General features: G+C 41.0%; 1 protein-coding gene across 1 annotated transcript in view; it reads right to left on the bottom strand.

Moving 5' to 3' along the window:
• Window positions 1-307: 307 nt before the first annotated feature.
• The window catches only part of E2F7 (E2F transcription factor 7), a 38,556-nt gene continuing 21,523 nt past the window's right edge, over window positions 308-17,340 (bottom strand). Inside the window, exons 8-13 of the mRNA XM_032393768.1 lie at window positions 11,842-12,027; window positions 11,290-11,362; window positions 8,080-8,569; window positions 6,524-6,779; window positions 4,494-4,915; window positions 308-3,157 (exon numbers count right to left, since the gene is read on the bottom strand). Of these exons, the coding sequence (XP_032249659.1) occupies window positions 2,987-3,157; window positions 4,494-4,915; window positions 6,524-6,779; window positions 8,080-8,569; window positions 11,290-11,362; window positions 11,842-12,027 (1,598 nt within the window). The 3' untranslated portion in view covers window positions 308-2,986. The remainder of the gene's footprint in view (window positions 3,158-4,493; window positions 4,916-6,523; window positions 6,780-8,079; window positions 8,570-11,289; window positions 11,363-11,841; window positions 12,028-17,340) is intronic.

Raw genomic sequence — 17,340 nt, 5'->3', positions numbered from 1 at the left:
AAGCTCCTGTGTAATTCTGACACATTAAGTTTTGGTGTTTGGGAACTACCGGGAGGTCTCAATAAAAAGATCTGGTTTGGGTTTATGAGGGCCTGGTTTGCTATGCTGCAACTGTTAAAGGTTTTGCTGAAATTGGTACACACGGCCTACCAACAAATACAACCAACATCTCTTGTGAAATGAATTAATTTTTATTGCTATTTTATAAAGCTTAATATCTTTCTAAAAGAAAAAAAAATCAGTTTACATGTAGTAAAGTTACAAGTAGATAGCTATAGATAATATAGCCATGAGAAAAAAGGGCAGAGCTAAATAGTATGAAGACAAAAGCAGTAAGCAGCAATAAAATTAATACCTACAAAAAACTAGCAGTGCAATAAGATTAGCTGAAAGCAGCTTTACATTGAAAAAAAAAAGTTATTTAAATACAGAAATAGCACCTTACAAAAAAGAATTGAGAAATATGTAAACTTGGTAGGTAGATTCAAGTATAAAAGTTATACTCCCAACTCTTGTACCAGAATGAAAGGGTTTCACAAACCCTGGACAGTGTAGGGCACACACACGTCCCTCAGTGCCAACGCAAAGCTGAATTTCCTTAGCAGGATCCCCAACAATTATTTTTGTCTGTTACTAAGTTATACAATGATAGACTCAAGATTGCCATTACTTCTTCACTACCCCGAATACCCAAGTCTAGCTTAGCAGCTTCACTACCATCAGTTGCTCTATCAGAAGCATACGGTTTTCCTGACAGAAACAACCCCTGCATTATTTTATTTTTATCTTTTTACACATCACAAAGCCACATTAAAAAGTGGGTACTGAATACAAAAGGAATTTGTTCTCCGTTTTCTTTTCTGTTGCTGAGTATGGTCACAGAGTCATAAAATTCTGATTTATGGGGTTGCTTCTTAACACCCCTCAAGAACTGTGGATTCTCTGAGGTTTATATGGTCATATCATGAACAGAGTAAAAAAAAAAAAAGGATAGCAAAGAAGTTAAAGTAGTAAGTGGCGAGCATCCAAAAACAGTGTGGGGAAAATCAGATTGTGATTTCATCTAAATGTAGACCTCTCAAGTGAAAATATTTTGTGGAAGTTTTTAGGCATGGTGGATTTAAACATGCACGTACCCTGTGCGGATAAGGATGCTGTGTGTCCTGTACTTTCACTGAAAAAGGCATATTTTTGTTTCAAGGTGAACTCCTCATATTAACTCTGGGTAACCATTACTGGGAGGTTGTTGATGATTAGAACCATAATTTTATCTGTTTAACACTAGAAAAGATTGTAAAAAAAAATAAAAGAAAAAATGCCATCTTGTAAACTTTAAAAGTTTAGTGTTGATAAAAATTTTATATAATAACAAATTTATTTAATCTGGCTACCTACCTCAAGTTTTCAAAAATCTTGTGGGGGTAATAAGGCTAATAGTATCCTGTAGTTAATATAAAGCTACTTTACTCAGACTCCCAGAGTCTCTTAAATTAATATTTTTATTTCATATAACATTTTATTGGGTCCAAAAATAAAAATAAAATAGAATCGTACACCAAGATTCCAGATCTAAGACAGAAGCTTAAAAAAGAAAGGAATGAAGAAAGGAAGGAGGGAAGGAAAAAAGGGAGAGAGGAAGGCATTTGCTAGAAGAGACAAGAATGAGGTACATCAATAAATCTAGGAATACAAAGAGCTAGTTTGGCTACTTACAGAAATCCTAAAGCAATATGGTTTAACAAAGGGGTATTGCATAATAGTTTCCAGAATTGTACTCATGCTAGAACAATGAATCCCTGCACTCACCGTTCTTATTTTTCAGAAACGCTCCGAAAAATAACTGGTTTGAATACTCTTGGATACCGAACATAATGTGTCTGTTTTCCCTCTTACCCTTCCACAAATAAAGAAAAAAGCCAAAGAAAAAAATAAAATGATCACCTATCAGAACTATATCAATTTCTACATCATTACTCTTCAGAATTCTACCAAAAGGTCCCATCCAGGTTCCAATTTTCCATATAATCAATCACTTGCTACCATCCTGATTTATTCAATAGACAGCAATTCTTCGAAGGCATCCATACCTGATACTCTACAGTTAACATTTAAATTAAAAAACCCACGGGGCACATAGTGAAGGAAACTGCACAGGGTAGGATTTTTACAAATGAACAGTAAAACCTTATTGTTCACACAGGTCAGCTCTTAGGCAGCTAGCATGCATCTTGCTTCTCATGCCCAGACAGGCTCAGCACAGTTCATTATAGCAAGTGGGCCATTCACAGTTATTTTGGTCGTAACATTCGGTCATGCATACACATTTATCCACATTATTAGTAGGTTGTAAAGTAAGTGCAGGGCAAATTAGAGGAAAAAAGCACAAACATTCAAGTCGTCATACCCTGAAAAACATGTATTTTGCTGTAGTTGTAAACTTTTTGCACTAAATCCCATTTCAGGAACAAAATAAATAATACCATAGGATTCACAACTGGAGTCGGCTTCCTAATGAAGCCTAAGGAAGCAGTAGCTTTTTTAAACTGCAGAAAAGAAGTTTCTCTCACCACAGATCTAGACTCAGGGCGAGGGGGAAAAACCTGCCAAGAATGCTCACCCTAGTTAAGTGCTAGACAGCTCCCCCAGTAGAAAAACCACAAGGCTCCAGTAGCCTGTTCAGATCGACTTCCAGCAATAAGAGGATTCTTGAATCAAAACCACAAGTCAGTCGGTGCTTTCACTGTGACACCACGCACAGAGTCTGGACTCTAACTGATATTAAATGCACAATTAATAACAATTGCTTTCAGGAAAATAGATGATTCATGATGATGGGAAGTTAACATTAGAACCGGTAGGTGAAAGAGAGAGGACGATGTGTGCAGATGATGGTCTGCGTCCCGCTTTGCATTCAGCATCAGGGCATCACCTGGGACGGGGAAAGTCAGGTGGGTGGCCCCCCACCCCGGCCTGGCACGGCGGCAGGTTAGTCAGCCTCGCTGCTGGGGATTTCCAGTCTCCTCTGCGCTGAGCTGGTGTTTCGTGTCGGATTCCTTTCTCTTCTCCTAAGGACGGGGTCTCCGAGGCTGCCAGGTGTCTTGAAAAATGTCTCACGATGTGTGCATCGGATGCTCTTGGGGGTCCCAGGAACGGGGGACTAAAAGAGCAAGTAAAAACAGAAGTGAAGTCAAACTGTTCTCGGTCTCCGAACTAAGCCCTTTCTTGACCTGTGTCAGTATGATCTTCATGCAGGCGTTCTCCTTCTTTTCGCTTTTCCGTCCCACGCATCTGCTTTATCTCCTCCCCAACAATTCTCACAACTGGAAATGCACTTCTTTGTTTTGTGTGCAGAAAGGCAGCCTAGTGAAGAGGTTGGGAGCATGGCACCGGCACAACTAGCTGGGTGACCTTGGGCAAGCTACTTAACCACGCTGTCCCTCAGTGTTTTCATCCACACAATGCGGGTGACAAAGTGACGACTTTCACAGGGCTGCACGAATTAGAAAAGGTAGTATTTATAAAGCACGTTGGACTACGCAAGCAGTAAGTATGTGCGTCCTGGCTCTTTTGTTTACTTGCAACTATGTATCTTCTTGTGTTAAATGTTGCATATTGATCTCCTTAATGTGCCCTAAAAGAGCAGGGACCATTATTCTGTTTATTGTCCTATCTTCACTGCCTGCATGAGTGCCTGGCACATAACTGGTGAGTGGAAAGCATGTCACATTATCATCACCTTGTTTAAAAACTAACATGTTTAATTTCATCATCTAGCAAACTTGTGAGCCTCTGACTAACTTGTCTAAAATATTTTTGGCCACAACGCAAAACTCTTTCTCCATCAGAGAAAGTAACCACTCTGAACAATGCCTGAGGCATAAGAGGAAATCAACACATGCTTATTGACTGAACTACAAATGGGAGTTTGGGGGAAATATAGTACTGATTAGTTAATATTGATTATAAAATTCATATATGTACATTTGTGTGTTTGAGTATGTATTTGTGTGTGTGTGTGTGTATATATATATATATATACTCTCCTAAACATTGCATTTTGAGAAATGACAGATGCTAGGAATCTTTGCGTTAGTATCCAGACTTCTGTTTCCCCGAATTGTTTCTATAGCTGTACAATGAAAATTCAGGGTGCTCTCCTTTTATTCATCTAATGAAATGAAAACCTGAAGAAATCATCTGAATATTCAGCATTCATCAATAGTCCCTTGAACTATCCTTAAAATAAGTCCCTCTAATTTTAAGGAACAGATTGACAACTAAAAAATATTTTTGTCTTTAAAGCACAGCATCTCCTACCTCCAGCCTCCATGCCTTATAAAGTAAGCAGATAACTTCTGGGTCTACAACAGAAGCTGGATAGACGCTGACCTGGAGCTTCTGTCCTGCAGTCATGGGACTAAAAGCAAAGCTCATGAAATGCATACTGCCCCATCACAGAATGATGATCTTCCTGGGCTCACAGCAGGACTCACCTGTTGTAATTTTACTACGGAGACAGGATGCCCCGCGTACGCAGGGGATTCAGGCTGGATGATGTTGTGTGATCTTGGCATCTCTGGACTCAGATTGAGTGAGTGGGCACCCTGAAGCTGAGGGTCTGCGGAGGGGAGTGCTGATGATTTTGGATTAACCATGTTTGTAGGGCCGATGAGAAGATGAGCTGTTGATCCAAGGCCAGGCAAGCCAAAATTCACAGGTCCCGCATTTGGGAGAGCACCAGGGGCAGAGGAAAGCGGCCTGGGCATAGTGGGAGAATAGAGAACGGGGAAAGGGCCCAGCGTTGGAGATGGTAAGACCATGCAAGGAATGCTGAGGGATGGCAGCTGACCTGAAGGGGGTCCCACGGCATGGGGGTTCTGACTGCCAGATAAGAGCACATTGAAACCATTTAATCCTGAAACAGAAGCAGACCAAGGTGAAAGTCAACACAGCAGTAGGTACCGTAACAGTTTCACATTCCCCTGCCGCCCTTCCAAGTGGGAACCCACAATGAATGGATTCCACCTGACCAGGCCAACCCCCTTCCCATGCTCTCCCCGCTCTGCACTGCTTCTCCCCAGCAGTGGCCACCAGTGAAGTCCCACGTCCACTTGTGTGATAATGTGGTGGATGCCTGTGTCTCCTGAGAGGGTCAATTAATGTGTGTTCCACTGAATGCAAATTGAGGAGGAAAGTGAACTTGGATTGGAAAGATTTTATCTTTTATTTTTATAAACTTCTAACAAATTTATATTTCCCTCAACTTGGATCACAGGCAACAAATCCAACAGTATTAATAGTACCTTGACTTTGTCACTAGTAAAAAGCACATATATATTCATATAACATTATAGCTATAGCAGATTCTTATTAGATTGTGAAGCGCATTATGACTTTGAAATTATGAGAACACTGGAACTACTGTCAGATCTTTTTATTACTATAATTTAAAAAAATTTTTTCTAACGGTATTTCAATATAATTGGCTTCCCTTATTATCCTATGTATTTAATTCTATGCATTTTTTTTTTAAACATTCTGAGGAGGAATCCATGGGTTTTACCATAGTGTCAATAGGTCTTTGGCCCAGAAAAAGCTAATACTCCCTGTGCTGGGCTGTCATTTTCATTCAGTCGGGACTGAGCCTGTTTCTTGTTTATCAGTGTATCTGCACCACTGTCATGCTTACATTAAATCCGCAAAAAGTATTTGCTAATGGAATAAAGAATGTTTTGTAGATAACTGAATAATAACACCTACCTAACTTGTAAGTGAATGGAAAATTCAGGAAAATCAATTTAAGTCTCTCTGCATCGAGAGCAGCTTTATGTATACAATGTGTGTCTTAGAAATTAGGGATCTATTATATTTCAGCTTTATTTCAAAATACTGACAGCGTTTGAGTCTTACTGTCAGGCACTATTATCTGAAGTGCTTTAGATGTATTACCTTATAAAATTTATGAAAGATGTATTTCAATTTTGAAAGCACCCCCGTGACACAGGTGCCATTGTCAGTCCTGCTTTACCAGTGAGGATGGCTGAATATTTACGTTCATGCAGGTAATAAGGGGCCCTAACATCCAGCCCTCTCCAGACCTGGCCCTCGACCACAGTGACACGCTCAGTCCCTCTGGATATTCAGGACACCACGCTAGCTGTCCATGGAGGCCAATAGGTTCGTACTGTTCAGTAAACTGAACCAATGCCAGATTCAGCTGAATTATAATAATAGAATGATCTTTTGAATTGTGCTTTTTTAGCAAATAAAGTTTAATGCATTTAAAAAAAATCACTTGCCCTAATTATTTTCATAGTGTCCTTCGAGGTGGCCAAAGTGAAAGCAGCCTCTACCTTCATTTCATAGATGGGAGAAAAGGGCTGAGAGTAAAACGGTTCAGAGGCTGTGTAGACAGGAGCTCACTGACGAACCACTTCAGTCGGGTGACATGGACAGAAATGTAGAAATCTAATTTATGATCTGACCACCCCGAGGGGCCCTAAGACACGATGACACCCCTTACCAGCTGGCGACTGCACATAAAGGTACTGCAGCAAAGAGGGCTCTTTGGTGCTTTCATTTTCTTTTGAAGACTTTTCTATCTCTGTGTCTCTCGAAGGATTTCCCCACTCAGAAGAAATGAAGCAGTTGACCGTGGCCTTTCCTGAAGCCTCCTCTGCAGCCGAGACTTGGGCCTCCCTGTGAATGTCTTCGAGGGGCACTGAGCCGCTGTTACCCGGGGTCTTGGGGGAGGCAACGTCTGTGGACTCTGAGGGTTTCTAAGCAGAGCCAACCAGGAACCAGAAAAGCAAGTAAAAATCCCAGCGGTAAATCTCAATAGCAGCTTTCTCAACATAGCTAACACATAAACAAATAGGTCAAAGACCGCTGCGTGCCACACTGAATTGTGTATGTCTGAAAATCAGCGTCCTGTCACGTGTTTCCATAGGCTTAGGATTCTTAAGCATAGAAATGATGGAGGTTTTTTTTTCTCTAAGATTTTATTTATTTGACAGAGAGAGACACAGGGAGAGAGGGAACACCAGCAGGGGGAGTGGGAGAGGGAGAAGCAGGCTTCCTGCCAAGCAAGAGCCCGAAGCGGGGCTCGATCCCAGGACCCCGGGATCATGATCTGAGTTGAAGGCAGATGCTTAATGACTGAGCCACCCAGGCGCCCCAGAAATGATGGAGTTTTAACAATGACAGACTGGCCGTGGTGTTTGGATGATGAGGTAAATTTCGGAGCTGCTAACACATAAAGGGGTGTGGATGCCAGTCTTTGAGTGGCCCAGTAAGGACTGCGGGACTGGCCCAAAGCCAGTCTTGGTTATCTAAGACCGATATATACCAGTCAGTCCTTCACTGCTGTTCTGCAACCCCAGGCTATACACAAAATTACAAAGATTCGCTCTGGCAAGAGAAAGGAACAGAAGAGAAAGGGTCCTCAATAATATACTGATTTCCATGAGTGTGCTGAGCGAACCCAGCACAGACTGCTGTCGTGATGGTGCTTCTGCTTCCTGAGAGTTTGACTGGTCAGATCTCATTCACCTCTGAATGGCTACTAAGTGGGAGATGTGAACAGCTCATATTTTTGTTGCTTTCGTTTTGTAGCTGGGGAAACAGGATCTCTGAGCCGTGATAACGGACACAGACACCTCAAGACCAGCAGCACCCACACTGCCGACTCTGGAGCTCAGGTGCATCCTGGATTCAGATGGTTATGTCAGTGATCTCAACTGGTTAAAGAAAAAAAAGGAGAGCCAAAAGACGGGGAGGAAATATACAAACATGTTAACAGTGACTGACTCTATGTGGTGGGATTATGGGTCTTTTTTTTTTTTTTACACCTTTTAGCATTTTATGCAAAGTAGGAGTTTTATAAAAGTCTCTTTCCTTACGGTACTACTTTATGGCAAGATTTTATGGCAGAGCCAGTCCCGGGCTTAATTATACAAGTGATACCTGAAATATGTCACATTCCAGACTCAATAGCTTATTAGCAGCTGTGCATCTTTACTGGGAAGGAACTCTGGGTTAACGGGCTGTCACGAAGCAAGCCCACCCGAACTCCCTTACCTTGGGCATGACAAGAGCTAGAGGGCTGTCTTCGTAGTCCCTGCTCTGTCTTTTAGTGGCTGGCTCCTCCTCCTGAGGCTTCCTCTCCTCCCCGAGGCGCTTCTGAACTGAGGGTGTGGACGGCTGCTTTGCTGCTGAGACTTCCGCGCTTCTGCTGTCCCTCTCGGACCCCGGGGACGGTCCCTCCTGCAGGCTTCCATACAGCATGAACAGTGAGGTGGAGGGCACGTACACCACGGGCTGGCTGGCCAGCAGGGCTGGTTTCAGGCTCTCCACGTCCGAGGCTGCAGAAGCTGGTGAGACACCCACTTGTCCAGTCAGACTGTTCTGCACGGGGAAGGCATGCAGGTCCGTTTGGGCCGCAGGAAAGACTTGGTGTGCTAAAGGAGTAGCACAATATTCTGAGTCAACAGACAGGCCAGGGAAAGGAGCAGCAGGGTCCAGGCTGCTTGACGGCGGCATCGCTCTCTTACTGGCAAAGGCTTTCCTCCTGCAGTAAAAAGGAACATAATGGGTCCCATCAAGTTATCACATTCCACCAGCTCCTGATTCTCTGCCTTCCTAAAGAGATGTACCAAAGCAGAAATGAGATAATGCTGCTCGAGCTGATACTAAAGTGTGCCCCCTGAGCACCTATTAGCTAACTCCAGAGGCCGATAACCATATAACCTGGACGGATGCTTGGGGGGCTCTCAGGTTAGAGCTCACGTGGGCTCTCCCCTGCCTCCTCTACATCTAATAGTTATCAGTCACATACTGATAGTGACTGATAGTGACTGATAGTAGCAGGCCCGCAGATGCCTGATGACTAACATAATCATAACTTTACATAATTATGATAGTTACCCCTGCCAGTTGATGAGGGAGGAAAAGTGAGGCTCAGAGACTAATCAGCCTTCTGAAGTTTAGCTGCCCCGCTTGAACGGGGCATTTATCTCCACTGTGAGATAAATGGAGTGGGCAGTGAGTGAGGAAATAAAGTTACCTACTAAATTATTTTCTGTCATTCTTGTCCCATTCTGCTCAGTATTCCAATTTTTAGGCACAACACATTCAAAATTAAGCCCCATTTAATATATGAGATTATAAACAATGTCTGGGCCTTTTATACAGAAAGACTTCTAAATATTAAAAAACATTTATGTTTTCAGTGTATTTTTGGAAACAGATGAGGAAAACCTGTTTAAGACTCCTTTAAGAACTAGTAAACAGAGGACAGGGATTTCTTTGAACCTTTTTGATGGAATCAGTAAGATCTATTTTGCCCCGTCTCTTTGTCCACGTGCTGCTGGGAATCAAATGGAAGGCCTTGGGCTGCAGAGATGAGTAAATCTCTCCAACCACAGTCCCTCTGAATGAGAAATCACTACTACTCAGCTCTGTGAAGCTCAAAATGCCCACACTGAGTATATCCCCCACCGTCCTATCTCCAGTCATCCACCTTCAACCTCCCCATCTCCACCAATAGTAGCACCATCATCTGAGACCTAGGTGTCCTTTGTGAGGTCTCTTTCTATCTTACACTGATTTCCACTCCTTTCCATCTGCAGCTGACATGACTCAGACCTGCACCACGACACACCAGAACGGCTGCAGATGCGCCATCCCACCTGCTTCAAGCCCCAAGAGTGTTCTTCTCCAGTGAGTCTGCTGTAGGTCTTTATTGTCTGTCTCATAAACCCAAACTCTTCTTCTACCTGGCTTCCAAAGGGTTCTTTTTTTTCCCCCAATTTGACCTATTCACCTCTAACACCCCAAATTCTTTTTATGAATGAGGTTTCCATTTGCTATCCTATTTGTACAAATCGTTATGGCTAAACTAATCAGTGTATGGTCCCCGTACTCCCTTCACCCTGCCTCACAATCTGTTTCTTCCCAAATCTGTCATTAAAAAGCTCTCTTGTGTAGACGAACCATGAGAGACGATGGACTCTGAAAAACAAACTGACGGTTCTAGAGGGGAGGGGGGTGGGAGGATGGGTTAGCCTGGTGATGGGTATTAAAGAGGGCACGTTCTGCATGGAGCACTGGGTGTTATGCACAAACAATGAATCATGGAACACTACATCTAAAACTAATGATGTAATGTATGGGGATTAACATAACAATAAAAAAATTAAAAAAAAATAAAAGCTCTCTTGTGGGGCGCCTGGGTGGCTCAGTCATTAAGCGTCTGCCTTCGGCTCAGGTCATGATCCCAGAATCCTGGGATCGAGCCCCACATCGGGCTCCCTGCTCGGCGGGAAGCCTGCTTCTCCCTCTCCCACTCCCCAACTTGTGTTCCTTCTCTTGCTGTGTCTCCGTCTGTCAAATAAATAAATAAAATCTAAAAAAAAAAAAAAACCAACCAACCAACCAAACAAACAAAAAACCTCTCTTGTTTCCACATTAGCATTTCCTCTGCTTCTTCCCATAATATTTGATTTCCTTCAAAATCAGACCCAAAATTTAAGTCTGATGGCCTGGGTTTGAATCTTGGCTCTGTCACTTCTTAGTCCTGTGACCTTGGGCAAGTTATTTAACCTCTTCGGGTTTCTGTTTCCTTTCTGTAAAATGAAGATAAGAGTACCAAACCCAAGTGACTGTTGTTGTGATGAGATGAGTTAATACACATAAAACTTTCAGAACGGGACCTGGTGGCTCATAAACAAAATTAGCTACAGTGATGATAAGTGATTCCAGGAACTACAATCATCAGTTCTCAGGGCCGTGTTAGTACTGAAATGTCTTTTTTCAATGTATTTGTTTTTACTTTTTCTCCTATAAGCTTTCATTAGCTTAGGGGATACATTTTTCATACTTTTGTGTCCCTGATGGTACATCCAGCACAATGATGGGCACAAAGGGGACACTTAGAAAGTTCTTAATAAACAAATGGCTAATTTAGGAGCATGACTGCTAAAATTTACCTTTTGATGGGTGGCATTTCAATGGAGTCAAAGTTAACACCAGAAAATAGAAAAGAATACACTCGGGGCGCCTGGGTGGCTCAGTCATTAAGCGCCTGCCTTCGGCTCAGGTCATGATCTCAGGGTCCTGGGATCGAGCCCCACATCGGGCTCCCTGCTCAGCGGGAAGCCTGCTTCTCCTTCTCCCTCTGTCCCTCCCCTTGCTCGTGCTCTCTCTGTCTCTCTCTCTCACTGTCTCTCAAATAAATAAAATCTTAAAAAAAAAAAAAAAGAATACACTCAGTTTTTGAAGACTACTTACTGTGAACTGTCTTCTATCTTCTGTTGGTAAACAGCTGCCAGACTTCCAATTTCGAAGGAGTAGCCACTTGATCCTATAAAGGAAAATAAAACTCTAACAAAATATGGCAGGGGACTTATACACACCAATTATATACAGATGGATTCATTATTCACTGCTCAGGGATTATAAGATTATTTCAAATCCATTCTGGTTTTGATTCAAAGAGAGAAATTTCCAGAAGCTAGCTCTTAATGGGGAATTCAGGTCTCATCAATAATTAGAAAACAAAACAAGTGTTGCTTTGTAAATCTGATGAATGTCTGACATGCATCAAACAGACCAACCTTGGCAAACCGGGTGATCTTCACTGGTGGACTAGGATGAATTTCAGGCATGGGGCCATGTTCGTTCCCTGGGAAGCTTGCAACTCTTTTACCCCCAACCATCATTTCACTTCAGGTCAATGGAAAAAACAGGCAGGGCCTAGAGTCACCTTATTTTAAAATGCCTGAGTAGGGTGACTGTTATAGGACGGCTGACGGATTCCCCAGAATATGGAAAGGCAGATACCTTGTTCTTCTTTATAAGGGCTGCTGGGTTCTGAGTTCACTTTCCTCTGGATCCTCTCAGAAGTCTGAACTGTGCTGAAAGAACCATGTCGAGCCAGCCTCTGTTTTGCACAGACTTGAATCTGGCCATATGTTTCTCTTTTCAATTCTGGTAAGACAGATGCAGAAACATCCACTAGTTCTTCATCTAAATAAATGAGAGAATTGGTAGTGTTGTTACATAGCTATAATTCAGGATAATTTTAGCCTTTTAAAGATAGAGCTTGGAGAGCCTGTAATTGTAATGGAGCTACCCTATAAATTAAAAACTAAGACAATCAAAGGAATTTTAGGAGCCTTGTCTCAAACCCCAATTTCTTCTGATGTACTAATTTTTTTTAAGAGTTAGTAAAAGACTGTAAAGTGAAACTGAATCCATATATATTCTAAAATTATCTAAACTGCAACAAAAGTAGAGCAAGATGTTCTCCAACCCAAATTAGAACGGACCTGACATTTCAGATGCTTTCTTTGTGCAGAGATATCAAAGGAAAACACAACCATGCTCAGCCCAACACGCACATTTAGAGATTTTAACATTAACGGAGATTGGCCTCTTAGGCCACAGCTCTACGGCAATGAGTATAAGAATCTATTATGCTTTATTATGTCTTTCTTATGCAGTAGGAGGCTCAGTTACCAAGTGACCAAGGGAATAAGGTCAGCAAAAACCTCATGGTTGAAATGTTGCAGAACAGTGAGAATAGGAGCACCTTGGAGGCCCATTTTATGCTTAAAGGAGCCTGTGTGAAATCAGGACAGAATTTTTTAGATAGAACCAGGCCTGTATTTCTACAGAGAAATAGTCCCTGTTGCTCAGTCATTCCTACCCTGTTCATCTGTGTGATTTTTCTAAGTTCAAAGCATGCACGTTTTAATTATAAGACTAATTTAATAAATGGAAAGGCTCAGCTAGACTTACATTTTCTAAAACACACAAAAATTTTTTAAAAATCACCTTTACAGTTTTCTTTTTCTCATAACAAAACCCCCCCAAATGGTCTTTTTAGAAAATCAAAAAGAAAATGGGTCAAGACAGTAACAGGGAACAAATTTACCCTCCTTCCTTAAACACAGTTATCAGACAAAACATTATAAAACAATGGCTTTCAAGATACTGGACAGCAGGAGACAAAGGGCAGTGATCCTTAGAGACAGGAATCAAATGAGGTGAGACCTATGATTGCTCTCACTTACTGCCCAGAGAATATTTCCAGGTTAGAGTATAGGGAAGGGAACCTGGACAGGGACTGGAAGTCTCCCCAAGTTGAGGGTGGAGCTGGAAGCCAAAGCAAGCCAGGGCCGCTAGAGTTTGCAGGGCAAAACTCCAGAGAGGAGAGCCATACAAAAAGAACGCTGGAGATCTGCAGAAGGTTCCCCCCCACCCCCACCCCCACCCCTTAAGTATCTAGTGGAGTACTCATGCATGTGAGGAGACTACCCACGGTCAGGAAAGGAACCACTTAAAAGGAGCAAAAGGAATAGTGTCTGCAGCTCATCCAGGGCTGGGAATAGTGCCTATTGCCAATAGCCAGGATGGAAAAATCTCCTAATTCATGGATTATTGGTTAGAATATTATAAAGGGTATTATTGCCTCAGTAGTGGGGATAATGCATTAAAGACTAACTGCTGATGATCCTGTCTACCAAAGCTTAAAAACAAGACCTGGAAGGTTCACTGTCTCCAAGTAACTTCACTGCATCGCAGAACAAAGCTGAAAAACATTTTTAGAAATACTGAAATATCTAGCACCCAACAATATGTAAATCTCAGTGTCTGGCATACAATTAAAAATTATCAGGTATACAAAGAAGCAGGGAAATATAACCCACAGTGAGGACATAAATCAACTGAGATGGATTCAAAAGTGACACAGATGATAGAATTAGTGGACAGGCACATTTAAACAGGTATTATAATTGTACTCCGTGAATTCAGGAAACCAGAGGAAAGACTAAGCATATTAAGTAGAGACAATGAAAATATTAAAACTCAAGTCAAGTCAAACTTCTGGGGACAAAAATTGTAATGCTGGAGAAGAAAATACAGATTAATGGCAGATTAGACACTGCAGGAAAAAAAAAGTGAACTTGAAGACATAGCAATAGAACCCATCCAAAATGAAACACAGAAAAGAGAATGAAAGAAACTAAACATCAGTGAACTGTGGGACAATTTCAAGCAGCCAAATATTAGCACACCTGGAGTCTCCAAAGAACAGAGGAGGGGACAGAAAAAAATATTCAAAAAAATAAGGGCTGAAAATTTGCCAAAGTTGATAAACAATTTCAACCCATAGATCCAAGAAGCCCAACAAACCCAAGTATGAGACATGAAGAAAAGTACATCAAAGCACACATATCAAATTGTTTAAAACCAGTCAGAAGGAAAATCTTAAAAGCAACCAGAGAAAAAGACATATTACATATGGAAGAACAAGATGATGATAGATTTCTAACCAGAAACAATCAAAGTTAGAAGACAGTGGAGCGACTTCTTTAAAATACTGAAAGAAAAAACCTTCAACCTAGAATCCTTTACCCAGTGAAAATATCTTTTGAAAACAAAGGAGAAGGGTGCACATTTCCAGTTACATGATAAGTACTGGGGATGTAATGGCCAGCACGATGGCTGTAGCTAAAGCTGCTGTATGTTATACATGAGAGTTGTAAAGAGAGTAAATCCTAAGAGTTCTCATCACAAGGAAAAAAATTTTCTTCTCTTCATTGTATTAATATGAGATAATAGGTGCTAACTGAACTTATTGCAGTAATCAATTCACAATATATGTCAAATCATTATGCTGTACACCTTAAACTTATAAATGATATATGTCAAGTATACCTCAATAAAGCTGGAAAAAAGGCAAAATAAAGATGCTTTTAGACATAGAAGAGCTGGAAGAATTCATCACTGGCAGATCTGCACTATAAGAAATGTTAAAGAAAGGCCATTTAGCCAAGAAAAATGATACCAGATGGAAAGAAACCTACATCCACAAAACGGAATGACAAGCACCAGAAATGGTGCCTACATGGGTAGATATCAATTTTTTCCCCTTATTTAATGTCTTTAAAAGACAATAGACTGTTTAAAGCAAAAACGATAACAATGCATTGTGGAGTTTTTAACATACAGAGCAGTAAAATGTTTGGCAACAACAGCACACAGGCCAGGCAGGAAGAAATAAAAGTATGCTATTGTAAGGTTCTTATACAATATAAGTGGTATAATATCATTTGAAGGTGCCCACATGGCTTCACTGGTGAATTCTACCATATAAAGGCATGTACGTGAATATTCATTTAGCTTTATTTCTAACACCCCAAAACTGGAAATAATCCACTTGTCCACCGACAAGTAAATGAATAAAGAATGATATATCCATACAATGGGATACTCAGCAATATAAAGGAATAAACTATTGATACATGCTACAATATTATTAATCTGAAAATATGCCAAGCAAAGGAAGTTTGATAAAAAGAGTATACACACTACCAGTCAGTTCTTGTTATTCATGGCAATTATGTTCTATGAAGTTACCATGAACACTGAATTAGTACATACTGGACCATTGCTCTTAGAGGAATATAGGGTTAGGTTCCTGCAGTCTCTGGTCACATTTTTGTCAAATGATCAACACATAACCCTGTTTTATATGTGTTTCTGTTTAAAGATGCCTTATTTAATATATATAGTTGATCCATTAGCATTGAACTCTTAGCCAACAGCACTATAACGCATGCCTGAATGGAGCTCCTCTAACATACATTATTTCCTCTGTAATGCACACCACAGCCTTCTTGCACTCGGAATCATTAGCACTTCAGTACGACGCTTGGGAACCATTTTAACAGCAAAATCCTCAACACAAAGCACAAAAATGTGAAAACATGGCCCTAAAAAGACCACAAAAAGGACAATTGTTTAGAGTATGAGAGTCATGTAGAAACAAGTATGAGAAATAAGAGGGCAGGGTGTTGCCTTGTTCAACCTCAGCTGGGAACACGGGTGCGCCGTCAACCAAATTTTTTTGCCATTTTGCATGTCTGCGAATGACTAAGAAAATTCTGTGAGTATTGATTCTGGAATTATCAAATAATTTTAGTATGTAAATTTGCAAATATGCACTTTGAATAATGAGCATCAACTGTATATAATTCCCTTATAAAATTTTTTAGAAAATATGTACAAATCTACAGGGACAGAAAGCAAATCAGTGGTTGCCCTGGGGATGGGTGGGGGGACAAGGAGGGAGGAATTACAAAGGGACAGGAGACTCTGGAGGGTGATGGGTTCATTATCTCGACTGTGGTGATTACTTCACAGGTGCACACAATGCAAAACTTACCAAGTTGTAATTTTAACGATGTGCCATTTATTCTATGTCATAAGATCACAAAAAAGCTGTGAAAGGATGAAAAGGCCATGATGGTGGGAAGAAGAGGAAAAGACACATTTATTAAATTTACCTGTGAGGAATTGCTACTGGAGGAGTGAAGGAGAGTGAATTAAGGAAATCAAAGGTAACTTGAAGTTCCAGATTTGATGGCTGGGTTGAGGATGACAGTAATATTGTCAGTAATGAAACTAGATATACAGAAAGATGAGGTTTCTATCGGGTAGAGAAAGTGAGTTCACACTTCAATGACACTACCCCCTTTGAGTCTCTCTTCTCTTTCAATCTATCTAAAGCTCCCATATCACTTCTGCCTATAACATTTAGGTCAGATTTCTGGGTTTATTTTGAAGGCTTTCAAAATGTGGTCCCAACCGATCACATTTTATGTCTCATTACTCCCTATCGCATGCCCTCCACTTCAATCAGGGTGATTGTTCTCTAAACGCACACCAGATTTGTTTTTGGGTATCTGTTCCTTGAACTAAAAAGCAAGTCTCCTTCCCTCCAAAACCTAAGTCTTGTCCGTCAGAACGTAACCCATATCCTCTCGGAGTTCCCAAAGAGTCAGGACCACCGTGTATCCTGCTTAATTGTTCTCTAATTTTCAAATGTATGCTAAGTATACCTTTAATAGAAGCTCACTAACCAGCAAAAGTGAGTAAAGGCACTGGATGTGGGTACTATCGGGTAATCATGGATGAATAAAGACCGAGTCTACTTTTAAGTCACTAGGAATCCACCTCTTCAGAAAACAGCTAGACCATTCCTTAAATGTTAAACATAGTGCTACCATATGAACCATCGATTCCACCCCTAGATATGCCCATGACAAATGCAAACAGATGTCCATATCAAAGCTTCTACCTCAATGTTCAAAGCAGCATTATTCATAATAGCCAAAAAGTAGAAAAAACCCAAATGTCCATCAACTGCCGAATGAAGAACTAAAAGATGGCGTATCCATACGACGGCGTGGTATTTCTTTTTTTTTTTTTTTTTAAAGATTTTATTTATTTATTTGACAGAGAGAGACACAGCGAGAGAGGGAACAAAAG

The sequence above is a fragment of the Phoca vitulina genome, unplaced genomic scaffold (assembly GCF_004348235.1).
Source record: "Phoca vitulina isolate PV1807 unplaced genomic scaffold, GSC_HSeal_1.0 scaffold76, whole genome shotgun sequence".
NCBI classification, from domain to species: domain Eukaryota; kingdom Metazoa; phylum Chordata; class Mammalia; order Carnivora; family Phocidae; genus Phoca; species Phoca vitulina.
The sequence above is the reverse complement of the archived record's forward strand: the minus strand, read 5'-3'. Positions and strand labels throughout refer to the sequence as shown.